The sequence below is a fragment of the Bolinopsis microptera genome, chromosome 6, assembly GCF_026151205.1.
Source record: "Bolinopsis microptera isolate Bmic1 chromosome 6, MBARI_Bmic_1.0, whole genome shotgun sequence".
Classification (NCBI taxonomy): domain Eukaryota; kingdom Metazoa; phylum Ctenophora; class Tentaculata; order Lobata; family Bolinopsidae; genus Bolinopsis; species Bolinopsis microptera.
The window spans coordinates 6014499-6042394 of NC_087077.1; the positions used below are offsets into that span (position 1 = coordinate 6014499).

Consider the following 27896-nt stretch of genomic DNA (forward strand, 5'->3'; position numbering starts at 1 on the left):
GTTCGACCGCCCTTGTTTTACAATACACTATATTGTAGATGTTCTGAAGGAGTAACCTAAGAATTAAGATTCATGATCTTTTGGCACAGGCACCCCTCCTCATTTAACCCTCAATCAAGTTTCCTATCATTCGGCTGAAGTGATCGCGAATTTGGTACTAAACGTTTTGCCTTTCCAAGCTAAAAACCATCATGTACCTAAAAATATTTCCGAAATTTATTAGTTTTCATGTTGCATATAGCATGTAGCATGTATGTTTCTTCCAGTGTTCATGTTACCCTGATCATTATGAGCCGAATTTTTTTTTCAATAACGACAACGTTGTAAATATTAATTTTGGATTCCCTAAACGATATTTTTTACCGCATCAAAAATATCAATCACAACCAAAGTTATGAATAGTCATACCGTGAGCGTAAATGTGAGCTAGTCATGACGTAACATAAAGCATGAAAACGCGCATTGACAATCGGTGCTTGCTCACTCACATGCAATTTTTTGAGGTTGCTACGCAACGTCGCAGTTTACCTTCGATAAAATAACAAGGTTTCAACTCCATTTGCGAGCTGAAATTGGTCAGAACAAAGGGTCGGTTTTTGGTCAATTTTCAGTGTTTTTTGTCCCCGTTGCCGGGGAGATTTCGTCAAGTTTAAAATTTAATATAGAAATATATTCAGCTTATAGAGTATTAGGAATATTTATTTAAATGAGTGAAATTATGCCTAATTTATTCCATTGTTTTACATAACAATTTTGCAGGGATGTTTCTATCAGGGATCACCCTCTTTACTATTCATCTCCTTTGCGGTGTCAGCTCCTCTCCCAGACCCAATATTGTGTTGATAATGGCAGATGATCTAGGTTGGGGGGACGTGGCCCCAAACAACCCTGACATTAACTACACACCCAACATAGCTAAGCTTGCATCACAAGGAGTACGCTACACAGACTACCACAGTGCTGCTTCAGTCTGCACTCCCTCTCGAGCAGGACTACTGACCGGCAGGTTGGGGCAGAGGACTGGGGTCATACATAACTTCGGTGTTTACGCGAAAGGGGGCTTGCCACTTAGTGAGCACACTATGGCAGATTATTTGAAAAGTGTGGGTTACAAAACTGGGATAATCGGAAAGTGGCACTTAGGTCACACTCACAAATACCACCCCCTGTCTCGAGGCTTTGATTACTATTTTGGGCTCCCTTACTCAAACGATATGGGGTGCCTCAACAAATCATCTCCCGTCTACAACATCAAAGTGGATCCATATTGTGGAGCCAACATAAGGAACCTTTCTCTGCCACTTTTTGAAAATAGGGATATTATTGAGCAACCTGTAGATTTGATAACTCTAACTGAACGATATGCTAAGAAAGCTCTGCAGTTCATTAGTACCTCTTTAGAAGAAAAGAAACCCTTTTTTCTTTACATTCCAATGACCCACGTGCATGTTCCTTTATACTTTGCTAAACAGGAAACTGGAAATCACTTTATCGACACCGTTATTGAAATGGACCAGTATGTAGGTAAGCTGATCAATTTTTTAAAGCAAAACCAACTCGAAAAGAACACAATCGTCATTTTTACTTCAGACAACGGACCTTGTGAATTCAAATGTGACCTTGCAGGAACTTCAAAACCTTATTTGGGAGAGTGGCAGAAAACGAAGGGAGAGGGTGGATCGTCCAGTAAGATGACCACATGGGAAGGAGGTCACAGGGTCCCATTCGTGGTATCTTGGCCCGGAGTCATACCTAAGGGGCAGGTCAGCGGGGATTTGGTGAGCGCCTATGATATTCTCCCTACGTTGGCTCAGATATCAAACTTTTCCCTGCCAAATGACCGAGTGTTCGATGGGATTCCTTTGCCATTTGTTGTTCCACATGAAGATACCCGCACTCTCTTCCACCCGGATGTAGACCTCCTGGAGCTCTGGTCAGTTAGATACGGCAAGTACAAGATTTACTACGCTACTTACCCTGATCACGACTGTGAGAATAACTTCGGGACAGGGTTCCTGTACCACAACCCAGCTCTGGTGTTTGACCTGGACAATGACAGCAGCGAGAGCTCTCCGCTCAGTCTACAAGAGGTCCCGGCAGGTCTTTATCACAAGATAGAGTCTTTAAAGAAGAGAATGAGAGACAGTATTTACACCAGTTTTAGGTCCACAGTGAACTGGAAAACCGATGAGGATGTGGCAGCTTGTTGTAACAAACATAACAAGTACTGCGCCTGTTCAGTGGTCCATTAGTGGAGACTGGAGGTACATTACGTTGTAATGTTACAAACAGTACTTCACTATCTTATGAAGGCTTTGTTTCTCGAAGTTACATTTACTGTGGCTGTTTTCTTTCTCACAAACTCCACGGTAAATCAGGGTTTTACTGTATATTGGGTATATTGTATAATATCGGTGATGCTTGCACCTGGAATTATAGATGATAGGTGATCTAAGCTATCTGAAATTGGGTTAAATCTTTTTATTATTGTAATTATGATTTTTTGCGATTTTCTTACAAGTCTTGATTTTATTAATATTTTCATATTTATTTATAAATAATTGACTTTTAAAAACAAAATTAAAGAGGCGTTTATTTCTTAATAAATGCAGAGAAACTAGCGGGCTGCGATGAATGGTGACGTGCCACCTGGCCACCATGGCAACATTAACTGTATTGGCTCTGTTACATCGCTTCCTGTTAAACGTAATATAAAGCTCTGGAACATAAAAAGGGTTCGAATTAAAGGTATTTATAAATTTCACAACTCTCGCCGTAATTCTTACAGAATTCAACAAAATCCGAAAATGGGGAAACTAATTACAACACTACAAATCTATTATATTTATTGAGGACGTTACAGAAGGAATTAATTTAATGTAGTTTGAGGGGTCCTAAGTCTCCTCACGTCCAAAAATGGCGTTTCTCTTGTCGCTAATATAAAATAATAATAAAAACATTTGAATACAACTACAATTACTAATAAAAAACAGCAAGCCCCAAAAAAGTGCAACGAAGCACAAAGTACAATTAATCACAAACAATGAAGTATGCGACTGGACAGAGATAAGAAGCCCAATATACACTACTTTACTACATATGTAGTGACTTCATGTATACATGAAGTCACAAACTGTGAAATTGTGCCAGCGTTTGAGAGTACATGCTGGTTGATTATTAAATAAATGTTTAAAATATTTATACAATCTGACCTTCTTTTCAAAATTCTAAAATCAGTCACAACAAGTGAAGAGGATTTGTATATATCCTATCACTAATTACCTGTCTGTAAATCACACCTCGGTCCTCGAAACATAACATAAATAATATTAAGGAGGAATCTTCATTTTAAGTTTGTCTCGATACGAACAAATAAATCAAATAAATTAGTACTGACACTACTTAAGGCATCATGTAGCCGGTGGGCCCGACATGATACAACATATCTCGACACGTCGGGGTTTGTCGGGGTCTGTCGGGATATGTCGGGGTTTGTCGGGGTTTGTCAGGGTTTGTCGGGGTGTGTCGGGGTTTGTCGGGGTTTGTCGAGCCTGGAGGCTACATAATGCCTTACTTAGTTGCCAGTTGTTTCTTGTAATTATGTAAGTCAGATTTAAAAAATAGTCCCAAAAATAGGAAACTTATTCTTTTAAACTGGTTCAATAAAACCTTTCTTGAATAACTTCTAAGCTTCTTATTCTAAACAATATTAACATCACCAGTAATTATATGCCTACACTCGGCCTCGGTATAATAAAATTACTATCAAAGTTATAAAAATAATAAACATTAGAGATAGGCTCATTACTTAAAAAGTGAATTTTAATTAATAATTTCAGAACAAATTGATGTTTGTTAATTTTTTAATTGATTATTGTTTTATGTATATTCTGAAAAGGTTTTTTATTTAGATGTTATCATGGAGCTTACTACTACATTTTACTCAGTTATTAAACTACCAAGTGTTTTGATGTGAAACTTAATTCATTGTGTTTAAAAATTTAATTTGATCAATTTCAAGATCTGGTATATTATTATTTATTATGAAATAAACATTTGTGTAAGTAGATAAATAAATTCTAGTATTTATAACACGCTTCGACTGAGAGAAAAACCCCAAAAAGATAATATATATTTTATCAAGATTATAATATTCAGTATTCATTCGATAATATATTTAGATGATCAATTTTGTTTGGCATCAAATAAATTCACCTTGTTTTTCAGGATGAGTCCAGCAATAGCTACTGAATGATGAACTAAGATAATGGAAACGATTCAAATTTAGCTGTTCAGTTCAGCTCACCATTTATTTTCTTGATGGAGGATTGATGGACCTGACGGACCGGGAGAAACAGTTTATGTTAGAGCGAGACCAACTGGCAGCAGAAAAGCAGAAGATTCTTGAAGACAAACACCGTTCGGAGGAAGAGTTTGGGAAGATCCGAGCAAAGTTCAAGGATCTGTATCTACAAAGGGAGGCCGAGATAGTCAAACTAAGTGACGAGAAGAACAGGATAGAATATGAGATATCAGACGTACGCACCGCTGCGATGGTCTCTCAATCGACGGCTCAGGAAGAGTTGGATGGACTAACAAGGAGGTACAACGAGGAAGTGAGAACGTATAAACAACAGTTGCTAGAAGCGAGGGACAGGTTGCAACAGAGTAGAGTAAGAAACGACAACGATATAAGCGAGGTGGAGAACCTGGAGAGTAGCATGCTTAAAGCACAGAAAGACACGGAAATGTTGAAAGAGATAATAGTGCCTCTGGAGACGGAACTGAAGGAGGTAAAGCTGCAATGTCAGCAACTTATGGCGGAGAACATGAAACTTCGTGAGCAGCAAACCAAGGACTGCAGACCCCAACCTACGGTCGACATGTTGCTTGATCTGGACGGAGATATAGGAGGAACAGAAGTTGGAGTTGAGGTGAACTCCAGGGAACAGGTGGAAGAACTGGAGAGGGAGCTGGAGGAGGAGACACAGAAGAATGCGAGTCTAAAGGAGCTGGTGCGGTTGCAGGAGCAGCAACTTGGTGATTACAGGAAACGAGACGAGGAACTGACAAAGCAGAACTCCGAGCTCCAGGAGGAGTCCGGAATGAAAACAACAGAACTAGATGAGTTCAAACGGAGTGTACAGACAACTGAAACTAAGTGGACGGATCTTACTGAGAGGTTCACTGAGAAGGTGGATCACGTGACTGAGTCTTTTACAATCCTCCGGGATTCTTACAAAACTGCAGAGTCAGATCTCAGCATTTTCAAGAGCAAGAATACCGTTGAAATGAACGATTTTGAAAACTACAAGAGAAAGCTGATCGACGACTTTGAGAAGCTGAAAAATAAGTTGAGCGATGAGAGGAAAACGCACGAAGATGCACAAGCTCTACTTACTGATTCCTTAGAGTCATGCAGGCAAGAAATTCTTAGGTTGGAGGGTATTTCAAGCGAACTGCAAACCAGTCAGGAGCTCTGTCAAAAACTGCAGAATGATGTCGTCAACGTTACTGACAAGTTAAATGAGTCTCAGAGAAAAAGTAAGGATGTAATCTTGGGCTTACAAAAACAAATCCTTGCAGCTACTTCAGAAAAAGAAGAAAGTGTTGCGAGAATTGCTCGACTCGGCAAGGAACTCAGCGAGAGCCTCTCAGTGCGGGATGAACTAGCGGTTCAATCCTCCGAGCTGCAAGTTCAGTTGGAATCTCACCGTGAACTGCTGAAGAACATCAAGTGGGAACACGAGGACGATGTGGCTAATTGTCGGGGGTGCGAGGTGGCTTTCTCAATGACAAAGCGGAAGAGCCACTGCCGGAAATGTGGTAGGATTTTCTGCACTGAGTGCTGCAGCAGCACGATAGAGTTTGGAGTCAACAAGCGACAGTATAAGGCGTGTGGGGAGTGTGTTAGTAGGCACAGGGCTGAGCAACCTACCGAGTATCATACTGTTACCGTACCTAAAAGTACTTAATCTTTCGTGCGATGAAATTACCTTAAGAACGAAATAATATTTAGTCTACCATAAATTTGGTCAAATTTTTGACTGAAGTTGTTTTAAGTCACATTTAATTAATGCGACTATTTGAACCTTTAACTAATTAAAAAGCGAACTAAAATTTTGGTAGAGTATAAATCATTACAGATTAAGAGTTAAGACGTAATATCGTTGATTTTGACTTTGAAACTGTTGTCGACCACATCTACTCATTCGTACTCAAAGTTACAAGTCGAAATGTTAAAATTGTGCTTAATTAGCTTACTTTTAAGTTAAATTACACGAAAAATCAAATAAATCGAAGAAAAATCACGAACAAATGGACTTAAAGTTTGCAACATTTCTAACTAAAATATGGGTAACCAATTTTTTTTGTATCAAATAATGGAGTAGTTCGCTGTTTACTAGTCTCATGATTGAAATCCTGATAGTTGGATAATATCCGGTTGGAAGAGACAAGGACAAATGAAACAGGAAGTTAGGAATGTAGGCAAATTTTCGGCGTCAACGCCATCTTCAGGCTTAAATTGGTAGTACAAATGTTAGTATACAGTTATTATCCAACTATCAGAATTTGTTTTGTAACAAATTTTATTTTAGCCCAAATCTTTGGGACTTACTAAAGTATCAATTTGTTAATTTCCGAGTTGGAATTTGTTAATTTGTTAATAACATAAAATATGGTAACCTACGTATAAAATACTTCACTATAAATCACATATTATAATATTAACGAGGTCTGATAGTCATCTTCTTACAGCGTTCGATGTCTGTGTGAAGGTAAAATGGTGACATCTTCTGGAAAATGCAGGAAAATTTTGTCTCCTTCACTCGCTAATGTTAATTTTAATCCGATTAAACAGCAGACACTAAAGTTTTTCGCCAGTATTATTTTGTGATTTTATTAGACTGACACGTCTTCAATGGTAGTAGTAGTACAGCTATAGTCCCTATAGTAATACTATATTATAGCATACTATAATAAGTTATATACTTTATGTTAACACGTATTCTTCTCTCTTCTTCTCTCCCGGGTTTGAGTACAATATTTGATTCATTCTTTATTTGCTGTATTACTTTTGTTTGATATAAATTTCAGAGTTGTTTCGTCATGCGTCTTAGCTGTGTCACCCAATGTTCAGATTAATTCGTACGATTTTTAGATTTACATTTACTTGTAATTTCTGCAATAAGGGGTCGTTCACATATTACGTAATCAATATTTTAGAAACTTTTACCCTCCTCCCCACCTCCGTAATCAACCGTAATCAAAACCCAACCCCCCCCCCCCCCCCCCCCCCCCTTGACTTTTTTGTTCATGTTACCCTGATCATGCTATCATGATGAGCCGAAATCAATGTTATGATATCCGGCCAAGCACCTTCTAAACTACTTACTATCTTACTATATATAAAGCGAGACGATATATATATATTTATCTATGCCATTTTACTGACACCACGGCATCAACTTTCACGCGAATTTCTGCAAAAAAAGTCAAAGATATACAACTGAAACTTTTTTGACTGGGTCAAATGCTTTAATGGCCTCCAAATCAGCATGAAAAAATAAAAAATTGGCCAAGAAATAGGAGTTTTAGAGCCCAAAATTTGGTACCCCAAGTGGTGTCAAAAACGCGAATTAAATAGGTAATAATTGTTTTAGTCTCTTGAGTCTTGACACCATTTTAGGGTTAGACGGGTTCCTGCTAGTTATAATAGTGTATAGCCGGACATTCGATCAATTTCTAAATTTTATCACTATCAGAGTGAAATTGAGTGGAATTTGAATTAAAATATTGTCATTTAATTGTTATTATTCTAGAGGGTAAAAAAGAAAATTTTGATTACGTAATCAATGACCAAACCCCCCTCCCTGTAATCAACCGTAAGCATTTGGAAACCCCCCCCCCCCCCCCTCGGCTGATTATGTTATATGTGTACACGACCCCTAAGTGGAGATTAAACAGATATACAGTCAATGTTTATCAAAGGTAAAGATGTACGAGCCAGCTACATACCGCTCTCACGTCTTTACCATTGCATGTTCCTGGCAATTAGTTCTTGTGAATTTTGATCAACATTACTCGACATTTTGGCGAACTTCCCTTGTTAAAAATTATCAGCTTTATCGGTTTAATGATTTATCTAGATAAACCCTAAATCGTTATCTGTTTTAAATTTGGATAAAAGATTTCATACCGATAATGGATATCCAGGTTTTGAGTTATTTTCAGATAACTATACTCAAAATTGAATGATTGATATTTCAATCAAAAGAATGTTTTTTTAAGTAACATTGACAAATTTTTGTTTTTCTAAATTTGCGCTACAATACTATTTGTACATCACCTATGTCCTATATGAACATTATACTTGTTCGCATATTGATTTAGTTTGTAAGAATGTTCTTTTGTATTAATTTCCCTGATTCGTAGCTTGTGAGAGAGATAAAGACAATATTGTTTGCAAATAGATCAGATCACAGTATAGCTACTAGTGTGTAATGTCAGGTAGAAACAGCAACATGGCAAGTCACACTGATGTGGGTTCACAGATGTCCTCGCCGGTAAGCTACTAGTGAACCTAGTGAACCTAATGAAGCTAGTGAACCTAGTGATACTAGTGAACCTAATGAACCTAGTGATCCTAGTGAACCTAATGATCCTAGTGAAGCTAGTGATCCTAGTGAACCTAGTGATCCTAGTGAACCTAGTGATCCTAGTGAACCTAGTGATCCTAGTGAACCTTGTGATCCTAGTGAAGCTAGTGAACCTAGTTATCCTAGTGAACCTAGCGATCCTAGTGATCCTAGTGATCCTAGTGATCCTAGTAAACCTAGTGGGGGGGGTCAAAAGTCAGTGCACATACGTTGGCCTTTGTAAGCTCAGTCACTGAGTGCCGGATTGAGGTATAGTAATTCTTTCTGGTATGACTTACTATCACCACTCATTCGAGGAATATGTCAAATCAACAAAATTTGTTGTTATTTAATATTCATGTTTTAATTGTTTTCAAATAAAGGTTCATTATCGCATTTATTTGATAGTTCTGATAATTTTTTAATTGGATTGTGTTTGGAATTCGAATTAAATTTACCCTAAAAAATGAAAGTTTGTCAGATGACTGAGATATGAAGCATAATTAGAATTTTAATTAGAATTAGAATCAAATTTACACAGCCAGCAATATAATAAAAATACCATACGGTAACAAGGTTATTCATTACGTGTGATCAGGTGATTGGGTTGGCACTATGGGAATCCTGCAGAGAGCCCAATTACGGTGTCGTAGCACGCAATCACATGATTTCCCAATCAATTTTGCTAACGAGATAAACAAATTGCTTGATAACTTCGTCATTTTGAATCCATTTGGCGCCATATCTTCAGATCAAACCTAGATTTAATTACCTATTGGCTATTGCAATATTTTACAATGAATTTTCTAGCATGTTCACAAACACGAGTATATGCAATTCAATGTTTGATTGGGCGTGGCCTCTAAAAACCGAATTTTCAAATTTTGGCGACAGAATCCTCGAATGAGTACTGATTAGGCCCTGTATTATAATAGTGCACCTACTGAACATTAATCTCTTGTTTTTCAGATGGCGTTTATCTTTGTGTTCAACCTGCTTCTTGGAGCAGGTGCTCTAGCGCTTCCTGCAGCATTTGCTGACGCGGGCTGGCTTGTAAGCACTGTTCTTCTCGTTATTCTGTGCTTTGCGAGGTTTGTCTACTGTGAACTTATGAAGGGATGGCTATCTCTTTAATCTTCTCAGTTTCGTTTCAGCCTCGTTCATGTGTGAATGGATGGCTATCTCTTTAATCTTTTCAGTTTCGTGTCAGCCTCGTTCATGTGTGAAGGGATGGCTATCGCTAACGTGCTCCAGAACGTGGCCTGTCCTAAGAAAAACGACAATGTGACAGAAACAGAACAGTTATTGGCTGGAAGCGCTAATGTGAGTATACTTTCTCTTATTCGTACATAATATATACAGGGGGGGGGGGGGGGCAAAAGTTAGTGCACATAAATTGGGTCTTATACCACCGCCGTGTTTTATATTTGAGACTTGATGCTTTGCAGATGACATGCTGTTATGCTGTACCTACTCATTCGAGGATTTTGTCGCCAAAATTTGATAATTCGGTTTTTAGGGGCCACACACAATCAACATTGAATTGCTTATACTCGTGTTTGCGAACATGCTAGAAAATTCATTGTAACATATTGCAATAGGTAATAAAATCCGGGATTTGATTACCTATAATTGATCTGAAAAGATGGCGCCAAATGGATTAAAAATGACGAAGTTATCAAGCAATTTGTTAATCTCCGTTAATCTCGTTAATCTCATTAGCAAAATTGATTGGGTAATCATTTGATAGGTTGCTCCGACACCGTACATGGGCTCTCGGCACGATTCTCATAGTAGTATAGTGCCAGTGCCCAGTTCCCAATCACCTGATCACACGTAATGAATAACCTCGTTATGCTTCATATCTCGGTCATCTGAGAAGCTAGAACTCTAGAATTTTTTTCAGGGAAAAAGTTATTTGAATGGCCAAACACAATTCTATACAATTTGGCTCGATCCGATTGTTAAAACTATCAAATAAATGCGAAAATGAACCTTCATTCAAAAAAATGAACATGAATATTCTTTGAGTTGACATATTCCTCGAATGAGTGGTGATAGAAAGTCATACCAGAAAGAGTTATTTCAATCGGGCACTCAGTGACTGAGCTATAAATGCCAACGTATGTACACTGACTTTTGCCCCCCCCCCCCCCCCCCCCCTTCTATTATAGTAGCTTCAATGTCAAGATACTTAGATAATTTCAACTAATTTTTAAAAGGTTTAAATTGTTGTGAAATAAAAAAATATGCCACTTACCTTATCGGACCTTATTTGGACGGACATTAATTGAACAAATATTGATATGTTTATAATGAGGAATTTAAATCAATACAGTAAAACCCTACGCCACGATTTAACACAAACCACGATTTACCGCGGCCATATCATTCCCCCAAATAAGTATTTACACTCACAGACATAATTTCGGCACTTTTCGACGCTTTTTAAACGCATTTTTACACCTTTTTGGCGCTTTTGACATCTCTTTGACTTGGACTACTATACTATATATAGTAACTGTAGTAAATGTAGTAACTGTAGTAACTGTAGTAACTGTAGTAACTGTAGTAACTGTAGTAACTATAGTAATTATAGTAGCTGTAGTAACTATAGTAACTATAGTAACTATAGTAACTATAGTAACTATAGTAACTGTAGTAACTGTAGAAACTATGGTAACTGTAGTAACTATAATAGTAACTGTAGTAACTATGGTAACTATATAGTAAATATAACCTATGCTCTGGATCAGGGTCTACAATTGCTTAAGTACGAGTTTTCGGACTACGAGTCTGATTCGGTAAGATCCTGCTGAGCTCAATCCTGCTCCATCGCTGTGTTTTAGAGTTACACTGTTATATTTACATAGGGATTGGAAAGTTGATTCCTATGTAAAGGTAAAATCTTTATAGCATTATAGCAGCAATATATTGTACAAATAACTATATAATATATCTATACTAAATAACAAATGAAACAAAGTTGCCTCTGAACTTTGTTTCATTTGTTATTTACTTTGCTCCTTGACATCAAGTTGAGTACTGCAGAAGTGCCGATAAATAAAATACGCCCATATCTTACTATATATAAAGCGAGACGATATATATATATATTTCATGGCTGGACTTCTACACAATAAAAGAAAGCGGTTGTGATTAGATCTTCGAAAGTCTTTGCATCGTTTATTTACATCAATTCTCAAATTATTTGTTATATAGTAGTGTTGAAAGTATTAAAACTCATATATATATCTGTGCCATTTTACTGACACCACGGCATCGACTTTAATGCAACTTTCTGCAAAAACCGTAAAAGATATACAACTGAAACTTTTTTGGCTGCTTCAAATGCTTTAATATCCTCCAAATCAGCATGAAAAAATAAAAAATTGGCCAAGGAATAATGATTTTAGAGCCGAAAATTTGGACCCCCAAGTGGTGTCAAAAACGCCAATTAAATAGGTAATAATTATTTCAGTATCTTGAGTCTTGACACCGTTTAGGGTTATATTTCACGGGTTCCTGCTAGTTATATATAATCTACGTATATAGTACTATAGTATTTTAAAGTTGACGAAATCTCCCCGGCAATGACATAAAAACAGAAAATTTACCAAAAGAGCAAAAGGTGAACCTGCGTTGAAAACAATTTTAGCTGAGTTAGCTGAGTTGTAAAACATCATTATATATAATGCTGCTATTATAGTATTTTTAGAATTTTGATTTATATTTCTTTCAAACAAAGTGAGGGAAAATAGAAAATATGTTTTGGATGATATAAAGCTAAGTTTTGCTGGGGGGGGGGGGGGGGGGGGGTGGTCAGATCAACAGACCAGTCCAACCTAAGTTACGTGTTACAGGCTGTTTAAAACTGTATTACGACATCAATTGAATTGAATCTTTCCGAAAATAATCATCTTCAAAAAAGGTATCGCCCGATTGACACAAAAAGTACTACTACCACTATACCAGATTGCTTAAAGCAGGACTTTATAAACGGGTAAAATCTACGGTTACAAAATGTAACCGTAGCTTAATTAAGATAAGTCGTTTATATTTAAAATAAATTCTAATATGAGTATTATTGCCAGGATACAGAATACTACAGTAACCTGAGTTTACAAATTTCTCAGTCCCAAGCTTCCCTAGGTTTGTTCACTGTCACAATTTTCAGATTTTATCTTCGTATTAACTTGACATTCTTTTATCTTAAAAAGGGAAAATAGCAGTACTCTAGTAGCAGAGTGTAACTAACTAGAGTACGGGGCAACTTATTACCTCATTCCTCAATAACTTGATACCATTGCATTGCCAATAAAAGTGAATACACTTAATGCTGAGATACATTTGGCGCTATTTTTAGAACTTTGCTTAAAAGTACTGATTAGATTATACCGACAGGATATTTATCTTAATTATAATTTTAGTGTTTATTAATGAGAAATTAGGGTTTTATCAAACGTAACTTGGTGATACTAATTACTGCATTACACAGGGGGCTCCAGGTACAGCTTCAGGATCAGTAAAAGAATAGAAATGGTAAGAAGTTTTTGAAAAGGATAATTTAATATTATAAGTGTTAAAAATATCTAGTAATCACGTAAGTACTAAAAAGAAAACTGTCCCTTTTAGCGAATTGTAGATCGCCAATGTTTCGATCTAACTGACTTAATAACTACACCCTCCCTGCTACTGGAGCAAAAGCTCTGATTTAAATTTTATGTTCTGAGTTTTCGATTAAAATATTTTTAGAATGAACATGATTGTACTCACATTGAAACGTTGACACTTATCTAGTGAGAGGTACAGTGTGTAGTCACCACTCTCACTAGATAAGCAGTTTCCTTTTTCCTATCTACGTAATTTCAAATTTTGAAAAAAATGCGACTAATAAATAATGTTCCTGTCACTGATTATATAAAGTGAAGTTCCCTAAACCTGCCTCAAATGTACTGATTATATAAAACACCTGTTTTTTTTGTATCATCACTGATTATTTACTGTTTTGTGAATCTTTGCAGATTGTTGAAGCTTCAACGCTGAAAAGTCACGGAACACGGTTACCTCTCATTTATTCGTTAATGCATATTTTTACCCGTAGATTTTTTCAGGCGGAGATGGCGGAGATATTTTTCAACAAAGGTAGGTGTTTTATAGATGATAATATATAATGTATATTTATGATATAGTTTTAATTACATTTCTCATCGGAAGATAAAATAATGACAATAAAATCTAATAACATTTGTAAATCGTAAATATCATTTACCTCTCCTCACTGGCATGTGAATTGTGAATTTTGTTAGCATGTTTGTGCGTAAACTGTCGTTATCGTGCATAACAAGTTTCGCGCCTCTAATCTCCTCGTCCTTCAAATTGTGAAACGGTTTGCATTTGGCTGTAACAATCACTTTATCACCCCTTTATCATCGAAATGGAAAACGCGTAAATATTTTTGAAGGGTTTGTACACGCACGTACGAATAAACTACGCGCACGGTAGATTATCCAAACTTCATCATAAAGTATCGATCGAGTGTTTTATGTCTCCCCATATCTATTATCTACCCATGTCTCCCAAAGCATGTAGATAGGAATCACTTATCAGGATTATAATTTAATAATAGGCCCAGTCCACTATCGTGAACCGTCATAATTGTGTACAATTAGATAAAAATATCATCCAAGTTGGTTTGAAATCAGAGTCAATGTAATGACCACGGTTGACGGTTAACCTTACGACCTTACTTCAGAATAAATCGCGAAGTTTTCACCAAAATGATAGTAATATTGATTTCTCTTGGAGAATTTCTCTTTAGACTCTTAACTTGCGAACAAATTGAAGCAGCAAACTTTAGGCTAGAAACTTTATTGAATTGAAATAATCATTCCACGTAACAACGTCTTCTTCAGTTCTCAAATTATTTGTTATATAGTAGTGTTGAAAGTATTAAAACTGGTATAATATTGTTAAGGTAAAAGGTCAAACGTATTTGTGAAGCATCAAACAAGTACTATTTGACACTACTTGAAAATCTAATTTCAGTTGGTGTGGTGTTGTTTTATGTGGCAGTTATAATATACCTCTACGGGGATCTCGCTATTTACACAGTCGCAGTGCCTAAATCCCTTGCTAATGTCAGCTGGTGAGTACAGTTGCAGTGCCTAAATCCCTTGCTAATGTCAGCTGGTGAGTACAGTTGCAGTGCCTAAATATATTGCTAATGTCAGCTGGTGAGTACAGTTGCAGTGCCTAAATATCTTACTAATGTCAGCTGGTGAGTACAGTTGCAGTGCCTAAATCCCTTGCTAATGTCAGCTGGTGAGTACAGTTGCAGTGCCTAAATCCCTTGCTAATGTCAGCTGGTGAGTACAGTTGCAGTGCCTAAATCCCTTGCTAATGTCAGCTGGTGAGTACAGTTGCAGTGCCTAAATATCTTACTAATGTCAGCTGGTGAGTACCGTTGCAGTGCTTAAATATCTTGCTAATGTCAGCTGGTGAGTACAGTTGCAGTGCCTAAATCCCTTGCTAATGTCAGCTGGTGAGTACAGTTGCAGTGCTTAAATATCTTCCTAATGTCAGCTGGTGAGTACAGTTGCAGTGCCTAAATCCCTTGCTAATGTCAGCTGGTGAGTACAGTTGCAGTGCCTAAATATATTGCTAATGTCAGCTGGTGAGTACAGTTGCAGTGCCTAAATCCCTTGCTAATGTCAGCTGGTGAGTACAGTTGCAGTGCCTAAATATCTTGCTAATGTCAGCTGGTGAGTACAGTTGCAGTGCCTAAATATCTTGCTTATGTCAGCTGGTGAGTACAGTTGCAGTGCCTAAATCCCTTGCTAATGTCAGCTGGTGAGTACAGTTGCAGTGCTTAAATCCCTTGCTAATGTCAGCTGGTGAGTACAGTTGCAGTGCTTAAATATCTTCCTAATGTCAGCTGGTGAGTACAGTTGCAGTGCCTAAATCCCTTGCTAATGTCAGCTGGTGAGTACAGTTGCAGTGCCTAAATATCTTGCTAATGTCAGCTGGTGAGTACAGTTGCAGTGCCTAAATCCCTTGCTAATGTCAGCTGGTGAGTACAGTTGCAGTGCCTAAATCCCTTGCTAATGTCAGCTGGTGAGTACAGTTGCAGTGCCTAAATATATTGCTAATGTCAGCTGGTGAGTACAGTTGCAGTGCTTAAATATCTTCCTAATGTCAGCTGGTGAGTACAGTTGCAGTGCCTAAATATCTTGCTAATGTCAGCTGGTGAGTACAGTTGCAGTGCCTAAATATCTTGCTAATGTCAGCTGGTGAGTACAGTTGCAGTGCTTAAATATCTTCCTAATGTCAGCTGGTGAGTACAGTTGCAGTGCCTAAATCCCTTGCTAATGTCAGCTGGTGAGTACAGTTGCAGTGCCTAAATCCCTTGCTAATGTCAGCTGGTGAGTACAGTTGCAGTGCCTAAATATCTTGCTAATGTCAGCTGGTGAGTACAGTTGCAGTGCTTAAATATCTTCCTAATGTCAGCTGGTGAGTACAGTTGCAGTGCCTAAATCCCTTGCTATGTCAGCTGGTGAGTACAGTTGCAGTGCCTAAATCCCTTGCTAATGTCAGCTGGTGAGTACAGTTGCAGTGCCTAAATCCCTTGCTAATGTCAGCTGGTGAGTACAGTTGCAGTGCCTAAATATCTTACTAATGTCAGCTGGTGAGTACAGTTGCAGTGCCTAAATCCCTTGCTAATGTCAGCTGGTGAGTACAGTTGCAGTGCTTAAATATCTTCCTAATGTCAGCTGGTGAGTACAGTTGCAGTGCCTAAATCCCTTGCTAATGTCAGCTGGTGAGTACAGTTGCAGTGCCTAAATCCCTTGCTAATGTCAGCTGGTGAGTACAGTTGCAGTGCCTAAATCCCTTGCTAATGTCAGCTGGTGAGTACAGTTGCAGTGCCTAAATATCTTACTAATGTCAGCTGGTGAGTACAGTTGCAGTGCCTAAATCCCTTGCTAATGTCAGCTGGTGAGTACAGTTGCAGTGCCTAAATCCCTTGCTAATGTCAGCTGGTGAGTACAGTTGCAGTGCCTAAATCCCTTGCTAATGTCAGCTGGTGAGTACAGTTGCAGTGCCTAAATCCCTTGCTAATGTCAGCTGGTGAGTACAGTTGCAGTGCCTAAATCCCTTGCTAATGTCAGCTGGTGAGTACAGTTGCAGTGCCTAAATCCCTTGCTAATGTCAGCTGGTGAGTACAGTTGCAGTGCCTAAATCCCTTGCTAATGTCAGCTGGTGAGTACAGTTGCAGTGCCTAAATCCCTTGCTAATGTCAGCTGGTGAGTACCGTTGCAGTGCCTAAATCCCTTGCTAATGTCAGCTGGTGAGTACAGTTGCAGTGCCTAAATCCCTTGCTAATGTCAGCTGGTGAGTACAGTTGCAGTGCCTAAATCCCTTGCTAATGTCAGCTGGTGAGTACAGTTGCAGTGCCTAAATATATTGCTAATGTCAGCTGGTGAGTACAGTTGCAGTGCCTAAATATCTTACTAATGTCAGCTGGTGAGTACAGTTGCAGTGCCTAAATATCTTCCTAATGTCAGCTGGTGAGTACAGTTGCAGTGCCTAAATCCCTTGCTAATGTCAGCTGGTGAGTACAGTTGCAGTGCCTAAATCCCTTGCTAATGTCAGCTGGTGAGTACAGTTGCAGTGCCTAAATCCCTTGCTAATGTCAGCTGGTGAGTACAGTTGCAGTGCCTAAATCCCTTGCTAATGTCAGCTGGTGAGTACAGTTGCAGTGCCTAAATATCTTGCTAATGTCAGCTGGTGAGTACAGTTGCAGTGCCTAAATATCTTCCTAATGTCAGCTGGTGATTACAGTTGCAGTGCCTAAATATCTTGCTTATGTCAGCTGGTGAGTACAGTTGCAGTGCCTAAATATATTGCTAATGTCAGCTGGTGAGTACAGTTGCAGTGCCTAAATATCTTCCTAATGTCAGCTGGTGAGTACAGTTGCAGTGCCTAAATATAGCGCTAATGTCAGCTGGTGAGTACAGTTGCAGTGCCTAAATCCCTTGCTAATGTCAGCTGGTGAGTACAGTTGCAGTGCCTAAATATATTGCTAATGTCAGCTGGTGAGTACAGTTGCAGTGCCTAAATATCTTCCTAATGTCAGCTGGTGAGTACAGTTGCAGTGCCTAAATATAGCGCTAATGTCAGCTGGTGAGTACAGTTGCAGTGCCTAAATATCTTGCTAATGTCAGCTGGTGAGTACAGTTGCAGTGCCTAAATCCCTTGCTAATGTCAGCTGGTGAGTACCGTTGCAGTGCCTAAATCCCTTGCTAATGTCAGCTGGTGAGTACAGTTGCAGTGCCTCAATCCCTTGCTAATGTCAGCTGGTGAGTACAGTTGCAGTGCCTAAATCCCTTGCTAATGTCAGCTGGTGAGTACAGTTGCAGTGCCTAAATCCCTTGCTAATGTCAGCTGGTGAGTACAGTTGCAGTGCCTAAATATATTGCTAATGTCAGCTGGTGAGTACAGTTGCAGTGCCTAAATATCTTCCTAATGTCAGCTGGTGAGTACAGTTGCAGTGCCTAAATCCCTTGCTAATGTCAGCTGGTGAGTACAGTTGCAGTGCCTAAATCCCTTGCTAATGTCAGCTGGTGAGTACAGTTGCAGTGCCTCAATCCCTTGCTAATGTCAGCTGGTGAGTACAGTTGCAGTGCCTAAATCCCTTGCTAATGTCAGCTGGTGAGTACCGTTGCAGTGCCTAAATCCCTTGCTAATGTCAGCTGGTGAGTACCGTTGCAGTGCCTAAATCCCTTGCTAATGTCAGCTGGTGAGTACAGTTGCAGTGCCTCAATCCCTTGCTAATGTCAGCTGGTGAGTACAGTTGCAGTGCCTAAATCCCTTGCTAATGTCAGCTGGTGAGTACAGTTGCAGTGCCTAAATCCCTTGCTAATGTCAGCTGGTGAGTACAGTTGCAGTGCCTCAATCCCTTGCTAATGTCAGCTGGTGAGTACCGTTGCAGTGCCTAAATCCCTTGCTAATGTCAGCTGGTGAGTACAGTTGCAGTGCCTCAATCCCTTGCTAATGTCAGCTGGTGAGTACAGTTGCAGTGCCTAAATCCCTTGCTAATGTCAGCTGGTGAGTACAGTTGCAGTGCCTCAATCCCTTGCTAATGTCAGCTGGTGAGTACCGTTGCAGTGCCTAAATCCCTTGCTAATGTCAGCTGGTGAGTACAGTTGCAGTGCCTAAATATATTGCTAATGTCAGCTGGTGAGTACAGTTGCAGTGCCTAAATATCTTACTAATGTCAGCTGGTGAGTACAGTTGCAGTGCCTAAATCCCTTGCTAATGTCAGCTGGTGAGTACAGTTGCAGTGCCTCAATCCCTTGCTAATGTCAGCTGGTGAGTACAGTTGCAGTGCCTAAATCCCTTGCTAATGTCAGCTGGTGAGTACAGTTGCAGTGCCTAAATCCCTTGCTAATGTCAGCTGGTGAGTACAGTTGCAGTGCCTCAATCCCTTGCTAATGTCAGCTGGTGAGTACAGTTGCAGTGCCTAAATCCCTTGCTAATGTCAGCTGGTGAGTACAGTTGCAGTGCCTCAATCCCTTGCTAATGTCAGCTGGTGAGTACAGTTGCAGTGCCTAAATCCCTTGCTAATGTCAGCTGGTGAGTACAGTTGCAGTGCCTAAATCCCTTGCTAATGTCAGCTGGTGAGTACCGTTGCAGTGCCTAAATCCCTTGCTAATGTCAGCTGGTGAGTACAGTTGCAGTGCCTAAATATCTTCCTAATGTCAGCTGGTGAGTACAGTTGCAGTGCCTAAATCCCTTGCTAATGTCAGCTGGTGAGTACAGTTGCAGTGCCTAAATCCCTTCCTAATGTCAGCTGGTGAGTACAGTTGCAGTGCCTAAATCCCTTGCTAATGTCAGCTGGTGAGTACAGTTGCAGTGCCTAAATCCCTTGCTAATGTCAGCTGGTGAGTACAGTTGCAGTGCCTAAATCCCTTGCTAATGTCAGCTGGTGAGTACAGTTGCAGTGCCTAAATCCCTTGCTAATGTCAGCTGGTGAGTACAGTTGCAGTGCCTAAATATCTTCCTAATGTCAGCTGGTGAGTACAGTTGCAGTGCCTAAATCCCTTGCTAATGTCAGCTGGTGAGTACAGTTGCAGTGCCTAAATATATTGCTAATGTCAGCTGGTGAGTACAGTTGCAGTGCCTAAATATCTTCCTAATGTCAGCTGGTGAGTACAGTTGCAGTGCCTAAATATATTGCTAATGTCAGCTGGTGAGTACAGTTGCAGTGCCTAAATCCCTTGCTAATGTCAGCTGGTGAGTACAGTTGCAGTGCCTAAATATCTTGCTAATTTCAGCTGGTGAGTACAGTTGCAGTGCCTAAATATCTTCCTAATGTCAGCTGGTGAGTACAGTTGCAGTGCCTAAATATATTGCTAATGTCAGCTGGTGAGTACAGTTGCAGTGCCTAAATATATTGCTAATGTCAGCTGGTGAGTACAGTTGCAGTGCCTAAATATCTTCCTAATGTCAGCTGGTGAGTACAGTTGCAGTGCCTAAATATCTTGCTAATGTCAGCTGGTGAGTACAGTTGCAGTGCCTAAATATCTTGCTAATGTCAGCTGGTGAGTACAGTTGCAGTGCCTAAATATATTGCTAATGTCAGCTGGTGAGTACAGTTGCAGTGCCTAAATATCTTCCTAATGTCAGCTAGTGAGTACAGTTGCAGTGCCTAAATCCCTTGCTAATGTCAGCTGATGAATACAGTTGCAGTGCCTAAATATATTGCTAATGTCAGCTGGTGAGTACAGTTGCAGTGCCTAAATATCTTCCTAATGTCAGCTGGTGAGTACAGTTGCAGTGCCTAAATCCCTTGCTAATGTCAGCTGGTGAGTACAGTTGCAGTGCCTAAATCCCTTGCTAATGTCAGCTGGTGAGTACAGTTGCAGTGCCTAAATATCTTCCTAATGTCAGCTGGTGAGTACAGTTGCAGTGCCTAAATCCTTTGCTAATGTCAGCTGGTGAGTACAGTTGCAGTGCCTAAATATATTGCTAATGTCAGCTGGTGAGTACAGTTGCAGTGCCTAAATATCTTACTAATGTCAGCTGGTGAGTACAGTTGCAGTGCCTAAATCCCTTGCTAATGTCAGCTGGTGAGTACAGTTGCAGTGCCTAAATCCCTTGCTAATGTCAGCTGGTGAGTACAGTTGCAGTGCCTAAATCCCTTGCTAATGTCAGCTGGTGAGTACCGTTGCAGTGCCTAAATCCCTTGCTAATGTCAGCTGGTGAGTACAGTTGCAGTGCCTAAATATCTTCCTAATGTCAGCTGGTGAGTACAGTTGCAGTGCCTAAATCCCTTGCTAATGTCAGCTGGTGAGTACCGTTGCAGTGCCTAAATATATTGCTAATGTCAGCTGGTGAGTACAGTTGCAGTGCCTAAATATCTTACTAATGTCAGCTGGTGAGTACAGTTGCAGTGCCTAAATATCTTCCTAATGTCAGCTGGTGAGTACAGTTGCAGTGCCTAAATATATTGCTAATGTCAGCTGGTGAGTACAGTTGCAGTGCCTAAATATATTGCTAATGTCAGCTGGTGAGTACAGTTGCAGTGCCTAAATATATTGCTAATGTCAGCTGGTGAGTACAGTTGCAGTGCCTAAATATCTTCCTAATGTCAGCTGGTGAGTACAGTTGCAGTGCCTAAATATATTGCTAATGTCAGCTGGTGAGTACAGTTGCAGTGCCTAAATATATTGCTAATGTCAGCTGGTGAGTACAGTTGCAGTGCCTAAATATCTTGCTAATGTCAGCTGGTGAGTACAGTTGCAGTGCCTAAATCCCTTGCTAATGTCAGCTGGTGAGTACAGTTGCAGTGCCTAAATCCCTTGCTAATGTCAGCTGGTGAGTACCGTTGCAGTGCCTAAATCCCTTGCTAATGTCAGCTGGTGAGTACAGTTGCAGTGCCTAAATATCTTGCTTATGTCAGCTGGTGAGTACAGTTGCAGTGCTTAAATATCTTCCTAATGTCAGCTGGTGAGTACAGTTGCAGTGCCTAAATATAGCGCTAATGTCAGCTGGTGAGTGCGGCTTCGTTTAAACCAAAGAAAGTCTAGATCGAACATTTTAGTAGTAAAATGTAGTGTGAATATTACCAATTTGTCTCTATTTATCTAAACCGTGTTGTTTGCAGTATACCAGATCTCCGTGATGAACACAATGTTACGCTATGTTGGAACGGAGTCTCCCACGACGCAGCCTACAGAATATTTGTTGTAAGTTAGTGCTCCCTACTAAACATTGCAACGTTGTAAGTTAGTGCTCCCTACTTAACACTGCAACGTTGTAAGTTAGTGCTGCCTACTAAACACTGCAACGTTGTAAGTTAGTGCTCCCTACTAAACACTGCAACGTTGTAAGTTAGTGCTCCCTACTAAACACTGCAACGTTGTAAGTTAGTGCTCCCTACTAAACATTGCAACGTTTTAAGTTAGTGCTCCCTACTTAACACTGCAACGTTGTAAGTTAGTGCTCCCTACTAAACATTGCAACGTTGTAAGTTAGTGCTCCCTACTTAACACTGCAACGTTGTAAGTTAGTGCTCCCTACTAAACATTGCAACGTTGTAAGTTAGTGCTCCCTACTAAACTCTGCAACGTTGTAAGTTAGTGCTCCCTACTAAACACAGCAACGTTGTAAGTTAGTGCTCCCTACTAAACACTGCAACGTTGTAAGTTAGTGCTCCCTACTAAATGGAAAAATTAAGGCACTAATGCCAAAAAGGCTACTGTTTTGTTTACCAATATCCTCAAATTCAAATAGACATGTTCATATTATAGTAGTGGTAAAAGTATAACAAATAGTTGTACAAATATGCTATTCCGATTTAATATGCCTTCAGTACTTTTTTATTTACGTTGATTTTAATTTCAGCTTATCTATGTCTTGTGTATAGGCCCCTTTGTGTTTTTCAACGCTCAAAAAACGACACTTCTGCAGATTTTTAGCTCTATCCTCAGACACACATGTAAGTAAATAGCCTACAAATACTAATACTATCAAAGCCCAGATAGCAATTAATTATTTGCTTTAAAGCTTTAACACATCTATTAATTTTGATTAATTTGACTTATTTTGAACGCAAATAACCGCAGCATTCTTCATTATGGTAGTTATCGCCATTGACCGCATCATGAAACACAAACACGGTGTCCCAAAACCACAAGATGTAAAACCAGTCATCTTCGACAAAATACCAGATTTCATAGGTTTGTCATTTCTCATGTTGGATATTTTAAGAAATTGAAAGTCTTTTCAAATATAACGCACACAATGCGATTTAGACAATTAAACGACCTCTAAATATCTTTTATGTACAGGGGGGGGGGGGGGGGGGCCAAAAGTCAGTGTGCAAACGTTGGGTCTTTTACATCCGCCGTGTTTTATATTTAAGATTTTTTGCTTTGCAGATGGAATTATGTACTTACTTGTTCGAGGATTCCGTGGCAAAAATTTTAAAATTCGGATATTTTAGACCACGCCCATTCAATATTAAAACGTCTTTATTGTTCTCTCTGAACAGGCTGGACAGTGGACACCTATTGTTTTCAGAGACGGTAGATTATTAAGTGTTGCATCTGATCTGAAAAAATGAGGCAACACAGATTAGAAATGATGAAGTTATCAAACTTTTGTGTATCTCGTTACTAAAGTTGACTGGGTTATTATGTGACACCGTGACACGACACCTTAATTGGGCACCCTCAACAATTCCCGTAATGTTTAACGGGGTGGTTAACGGGGTCACCTAATCACGTGATTAGGTAAACCAATCACTTTGTGGATATTGAAATAGATTTCAAATTAATCTGACTGCATCTAACTCAATTTAAATTATATTCACTTACGAAGGAAATTATTAACTGCTTTTGGTGAACTATCTGAACAAAATACAATTGAACAATGTGTTACTTTACAGGAGTGAGTGTCTACTGTTTCATGTGCCAGCACTCTCTTCCTTCCTTCATAACTCCCATGAAGAACCAGAACAGAGCCACTCCCGTCCTCCTCTCTGCCTTGGCTGCCTGTCTCGGTATCTACGCTGTCGTCTGCTATACGGCTACTTTCTCCTTTGAAAACCTTGAGGTTTGCAAGGAGTACAACAAATTTAAATACTGTGAAAAATCGTTTTTCAAAACATCTTTGCCAGCAATTCCCATCGTATCAGTGTTTATTTAATTTGATCGGTGTTTATTTAATTTGATATCCGAGTCCAGCATCACTTTCAATTCAACAAATTTGCAAATACGTTATAGACTTACAGATTTACAGTGGTTTGCGTTCTCAATTTTTTCCCGATCCATGACTCAAGTGCCGTAGGCACAAAAGAGTCAACAAGGGTTAGCGAACGAGGTTTTTTTTTGTATATTAGGATGCAATGAAACTATCGGACTACGATGAATGGGGACTTGCCACCCCATGGCAATATTAAAATATATCGACTTTGTGACATCGTTTCCTGTTAATATAAAACTCCGTTACAAACTGAACTGGGATCTGGTAATACTACACCTCAAGTCAATAAAATATGATAGGGTGATGTATTTAGACTCATGCAAATGTTTATGTAATCTATTCTAATAATCTCGAAATGTCCGTATGTGTGTAATTCCAGAGCGGCTCAATCAAGAAAACGGTTAAAGTTATGGGACTGGTTTTTTTCGGTATAGTTTAGACAAAACTCTGACGAAGTCAATAAGCAAAGCTTTTCTAAATCAACCGGTGGTAAGTGGTTTAATTGATGGTTTTGTACCCCAAATGTGGTAATATTACTGAAGTGTCTCACTTTTTTTTCACACTCTCTCTCTCTAACACTATCCCTCCCCATTTACAGCTCCCCTAATTCTCTAATTACAGCTCTGGTATATAATTAGGTAATTTGGCATTAGAGCCAGAAGCCGCAAGTTTGCCTATTAAGTATTACTATTGGATACATGTTGTGCGCTCACTAAATACGCGAATTTTGGCAAAAATTGTTGCTTCAAATCAATTTTATTAACATTAACAATAAAACTTCGCTAATTTCCTTAATATAAGTACTTCGGTGAACTGTCGAACTCTGTTCAAATCAGTCACACACTAATTTCCCCTGCATACAAGTACTGCACCCCCGTCGGCATTTCGAATTCTATACGGGGGAGGGGTCTGGCAAATGCTGACGTCATTAGGGGTCGTTCACATATTATCAGAGATAAAATAATAAAAATTACCATTTTTCACCACAACTGTGAAATTATGCCAGTGTCTGAGAATACACGCTGAGGATATATGGTAGCTTGCGTCTGTAAGGGAGCGCAATTTGATCGCTGGCCCGTTTAGTTTCTATGGTATTGGTAATTATCTTAGAACATTTATTTTGCGCGTTATTTTGGATTAATTGGCTGTCGGTCACGGTGCGCGCAGATATGTAAACATTTTGACCTTTTAATTTCGAGTTAGTATAACATAAAGTATCATGCACAGATCCGTTTCAGCTTGCTTAAGCAATATTAGCATAGGCCTAGGCACTAGGGTTACATAGAATTAGAAATAAAAAATTGTTTTCATAATCAACATGGCCATGGGATATAATATTAATATGAGACGCCATCATGGATCGGGAAATTGAGCGGCCATCCACTTAAGAAATACGGCCGCATTTCTTGTTTTACAGTTACATTGGAACGAGAGGCTATTTGATCATGATGAGTTGACTTTGCCGATATCATGATTATTTTGGTGGCAAGAAATAAAGAGACTTTCAGAGGAATCCAACGTAAATGTTCACCCTTTTCAGGACGTTTACACGCTGAATTTTGCAAACTTTGGCGTGATACCTATCCGATATTTTTTGGAGCTGTACCCGGTGTTCTGTCTGACCGCCAGCTACCCGATCATCGGTATCACACTCAGGAACAATCTCAAAACTCTTTTTTCCAAAGAAGAATATCCCTGGCTCGTTGACAGGGTGAGTTCATAAGCCTTGCAAAATCGAAGACTAATTTATTAACAAAATTGAAACACTTTACGGTTTTTTAGTTCTTACACGAATCCCTCAGGTGGTATTTCCACTCCTGACGATAATCCCACCGACTATTATTGGTATGTGTACGGAGAATGTGGAGTTCCTGGTCTCGTACACGGGTGCGTTTAGTGGTGCGGCCATTCAGTACATCATACCTGCCTGCTTCGTCCTCCTCGGCAGGATTAAGGTAACCCATACCACATACGCAGGGGCGGGGGCTTTACCGGTCATTATGAAATTTTACTTCACGAGGAGGGCGATGATTTCTCTTTAATTATTTGTAAATCAATCATTATAAATGGGGTGGAAAAATATCAGATTTCAAACTTTCGACCGTCGTTTTGTGTGGTGGAGCGCACATCTGTTTGGTGCAGAGAAGCGCACATCTGTTTTGTGCGGACGAGCGCACATCTGTTTTGTGCGGTGGAGCGCACATCTGGTTTAATCTAAAAATTTTTACTATGAAGAATTTCTTCCTTTGATTGTTGATACGTAAGACTAAGCACACAACTCACTTTCGTTTTACTTTTCAGATTAAGGAAGTGTTTGGGAGAGAAGCTTCCTCAGTGAATAAGAACCACAGTGTGTTCTCTTCTAACCTGTGGCCCGTGGTTCTGTTGGTATGGGCAGGGTGCTGCATGGCATTCGTTTTATACTACAAAATAAACGCTGCTTTTTTTTCGGATAATTGACTGTAGATTGAAAACTGCGATAGTATAGGGGATGCAGCGACCAGAACAGTGTTAAATTTGAAACGTCTGACATAAGCTGTCAAATTTGACGGTTGATTCAGTAGGCTCATTATGATTAACACTAGGCTAGGGGGTGATTAATATCCAGTGTTGGACGTTGGTGTTAGTGTTCGGTACTCACCTTAATTTTGTAATGAATGTTATTTAAATAGTTGAATCATGTAACATTTATGTTAAATTCAGGTTTTTAAAAGTTTCAGATTTGATTTTTAAAATTTTGTTAGGATTTAATTATCGAGTTTGTTGATAATTCTCCATACTAAAACAACGCTACTGATTTAGATTTATGTGATGCGATGCTGGTACGTAGTCAGGGGGGGGAGGAGGATCTGGGCAATGGATGAAAAGAGGCCGAAAAATTGGTATCTGCACTCTGCAGTACAGTAATACTAATTAGACTAAGGTATAATCAGGGGTAGGAAGCGGGGGACTTTACAATATGCATCCCTTCTTCAAACCACACTTACTTCGCAAATGCTGTCGGCAAGCCTTAATATGCATATTAAATCGTATTATTTGAATAGTTTTTGAAAATGATCTCTATGAGTCTATCGGCACATTTGACATTGCTCGGCTAGAGTCTAAACCTTTTACACGAGCAAAATCGTCAACAATTTTTAGCGTACTGTAAATTGTTCGCCATGTATTGATATCCATCTGCTAACAGAATTAGGACAAGATGCAGCTTTTGTGTTTTGGCCATCCTGCTATAAGCTTATGCTGGTATTATCATTTCGTTTTTGTTTTAAGTACTAATCATTTTCTCTGTTCTTGATGTCTTTACCTGGGGACCTCAGGCTATTATATTTATAAATCAAGAGGCTTGCATATAATGAACATATTGACACGGGTGCAGAGTTGAGTCTGTACGGAACCTATTAGTTTCAGATCCTTGTTTAACTTGCCGTACAGCAAGGTCATCCACTACTTTAGCCCGGCGAGGCACATAACTCCCTCCACAACTCCATGACAAATGTTTCATATATACTAGCCGAGTTCACAAGATATATCCTTGTGTTTGAGAAGAGCTCGTTAGAACTGCTTCCTTTCCCTTCAGTATCCCACAGTCTCTCGAGTTTCGTAACTGCCAGAGAACTCTCTTAAACAATTACTAGACTCGGTGATTATAAATCAAGAGGCTTGCATATAATGAACATATTGACACGGGTGCAGAGTTGAGTCTGTACGGAACCTAGTAGTTTCAGATCCTTGTTTAACTTGCCGTACAGCAAGGTCATCCACTACTTTAGCCCGGCGAGGCACATAACTCCCTCCACAACTCCATGACAAATGTTTCATATATACTAGCAGAGTCATAATCATAGAATAGAGATTCGGCGGAATGACAGGCTGAGCGCGGCCCAGTATTACTATTAGTAATTATGTCTTCAATTTAATTCAGGTGTGGCTGTTTTTATAAAAATCAATTAGTATTACTTCCTTATCGGACTGAACGGACATTAATTG

The 27896-nt window shown here is 39.3% G+C and overlaps 3 protein-coding genes across 4 annotated transcripts; all 3 read left to right on the forward strand.

Moving 5' to 3' along the window:
- The first annotated feature begins 750 nt into the window (after window positions 1-750).
- Window positions 751-3278, forward strand: LOC134816817 (arylsulfatase G-like). The gene has a single exon (XM_063825809.1). It carries the CDS (start codon window positions 762-764, stop codon window positions 2250-2252), a length of 1491 nt encoding a protein of 496 aa, XP_063681879.1. The 5' UTR covers window positions 751-761; the 3' UTR covers window positions 2253-3278.
- Window positions 3279-4225: 947 nt separating this feature from the next.
- Window positions 4226-7063, forward strand: LOC134817213 (early endosome antigen 1-like). Its single transcript, XM_063826349.1, has one exon. The coding sequence runs from the start codon at window positions 4332-4334 to the stop codon at window positions 5973-5975; it is 1644 nt and encodes a 547-aa protein (XP_063682419.1). The 5' UTR covers window positions 4226-4331; the 3' UTR covers window positions 5976-7063.
- A 1371-nt stretch (window positions 7064-8434) lies between these two features.
- Window positions 8435-27205, forward strand: LOC134816522 (transmembrane protein 104-like). 2 transcript variants are annotated; one of them, XM_063825401.1, is made up of 15 exons: window positions 8451-8567; window positions 9609-9730; window positions 9839-9962; window positions 11396-11443; window positions 12734-12791; window positions 13138-13181; window positions 13754-13784; window positions 14688-14787; window positions 21808-21889; window positions 22548-22641; window positions 22769-22882; window positions 23593-23759; window positions 25450-25620; window positions 25712-25864; window positions 26211-26658. In XM_063825401.1, the coding sequence occupies exons 1-15, from the start codon at window positions 8505-8507 to the stop codon at window positions 26367-26369; spliced, it is 1530 nt and encodes a 509-aa protein (XP_063681471.1). In that variant the 5' UTR covers window positions 8451-8504; the 3' UTR covers window positions 26370-26658. The 2 variants fall into 2 exon arrangements, with proteins under 2 accessions (XP_063681472.1, XP_063681471.1); XM_063825402.1 differs by lacking the exon at window positions 11396-11443 and having other exon boundaries at window positions 8435-8567; window positions 26211-27205.
- The last annotated feature ends 691 nt before the right edge of the window (window positions 27206-27896 follow it).

Bases quoted from the DNA above. Each gene is read 5' to 3' on its own strand.
- LOC134816817 (XM_063825809.1), top strand. From the start codon at position 762: ATGTTTCTATCAGGGATCACCCTCTTTACTATTCATCTCCTTTGCGGT.
- LOC134817213 (XM_063826349.1), top strand. From the start codon at position 4,332: ATGGACCTGACGGACCGGGAGAAACAGTTTATGTTAGAGCGAGACCAA.
- LOC134816522 (XM_063825401.1), top strand. From the start codon at position 8,505: ATGTCAGGTAGAAACAGCAACATGGCAAGTCACACTGATGTGGGTTCA. The intron at 22,642-22,768 runs GTAAGTAAATAG...AAATAACCGCAG, and splicing joins CTCTATCCTCAGACACACAT to CATTCTTCATTATGGTAGTT. The intron at 22,883-23,592 runs GTTTGTCATTTC...GTTACTTTACAG, and splicing joins CAAAATACCAGATTTCATAG to GAGTGAGTGTCTACTGTTTC.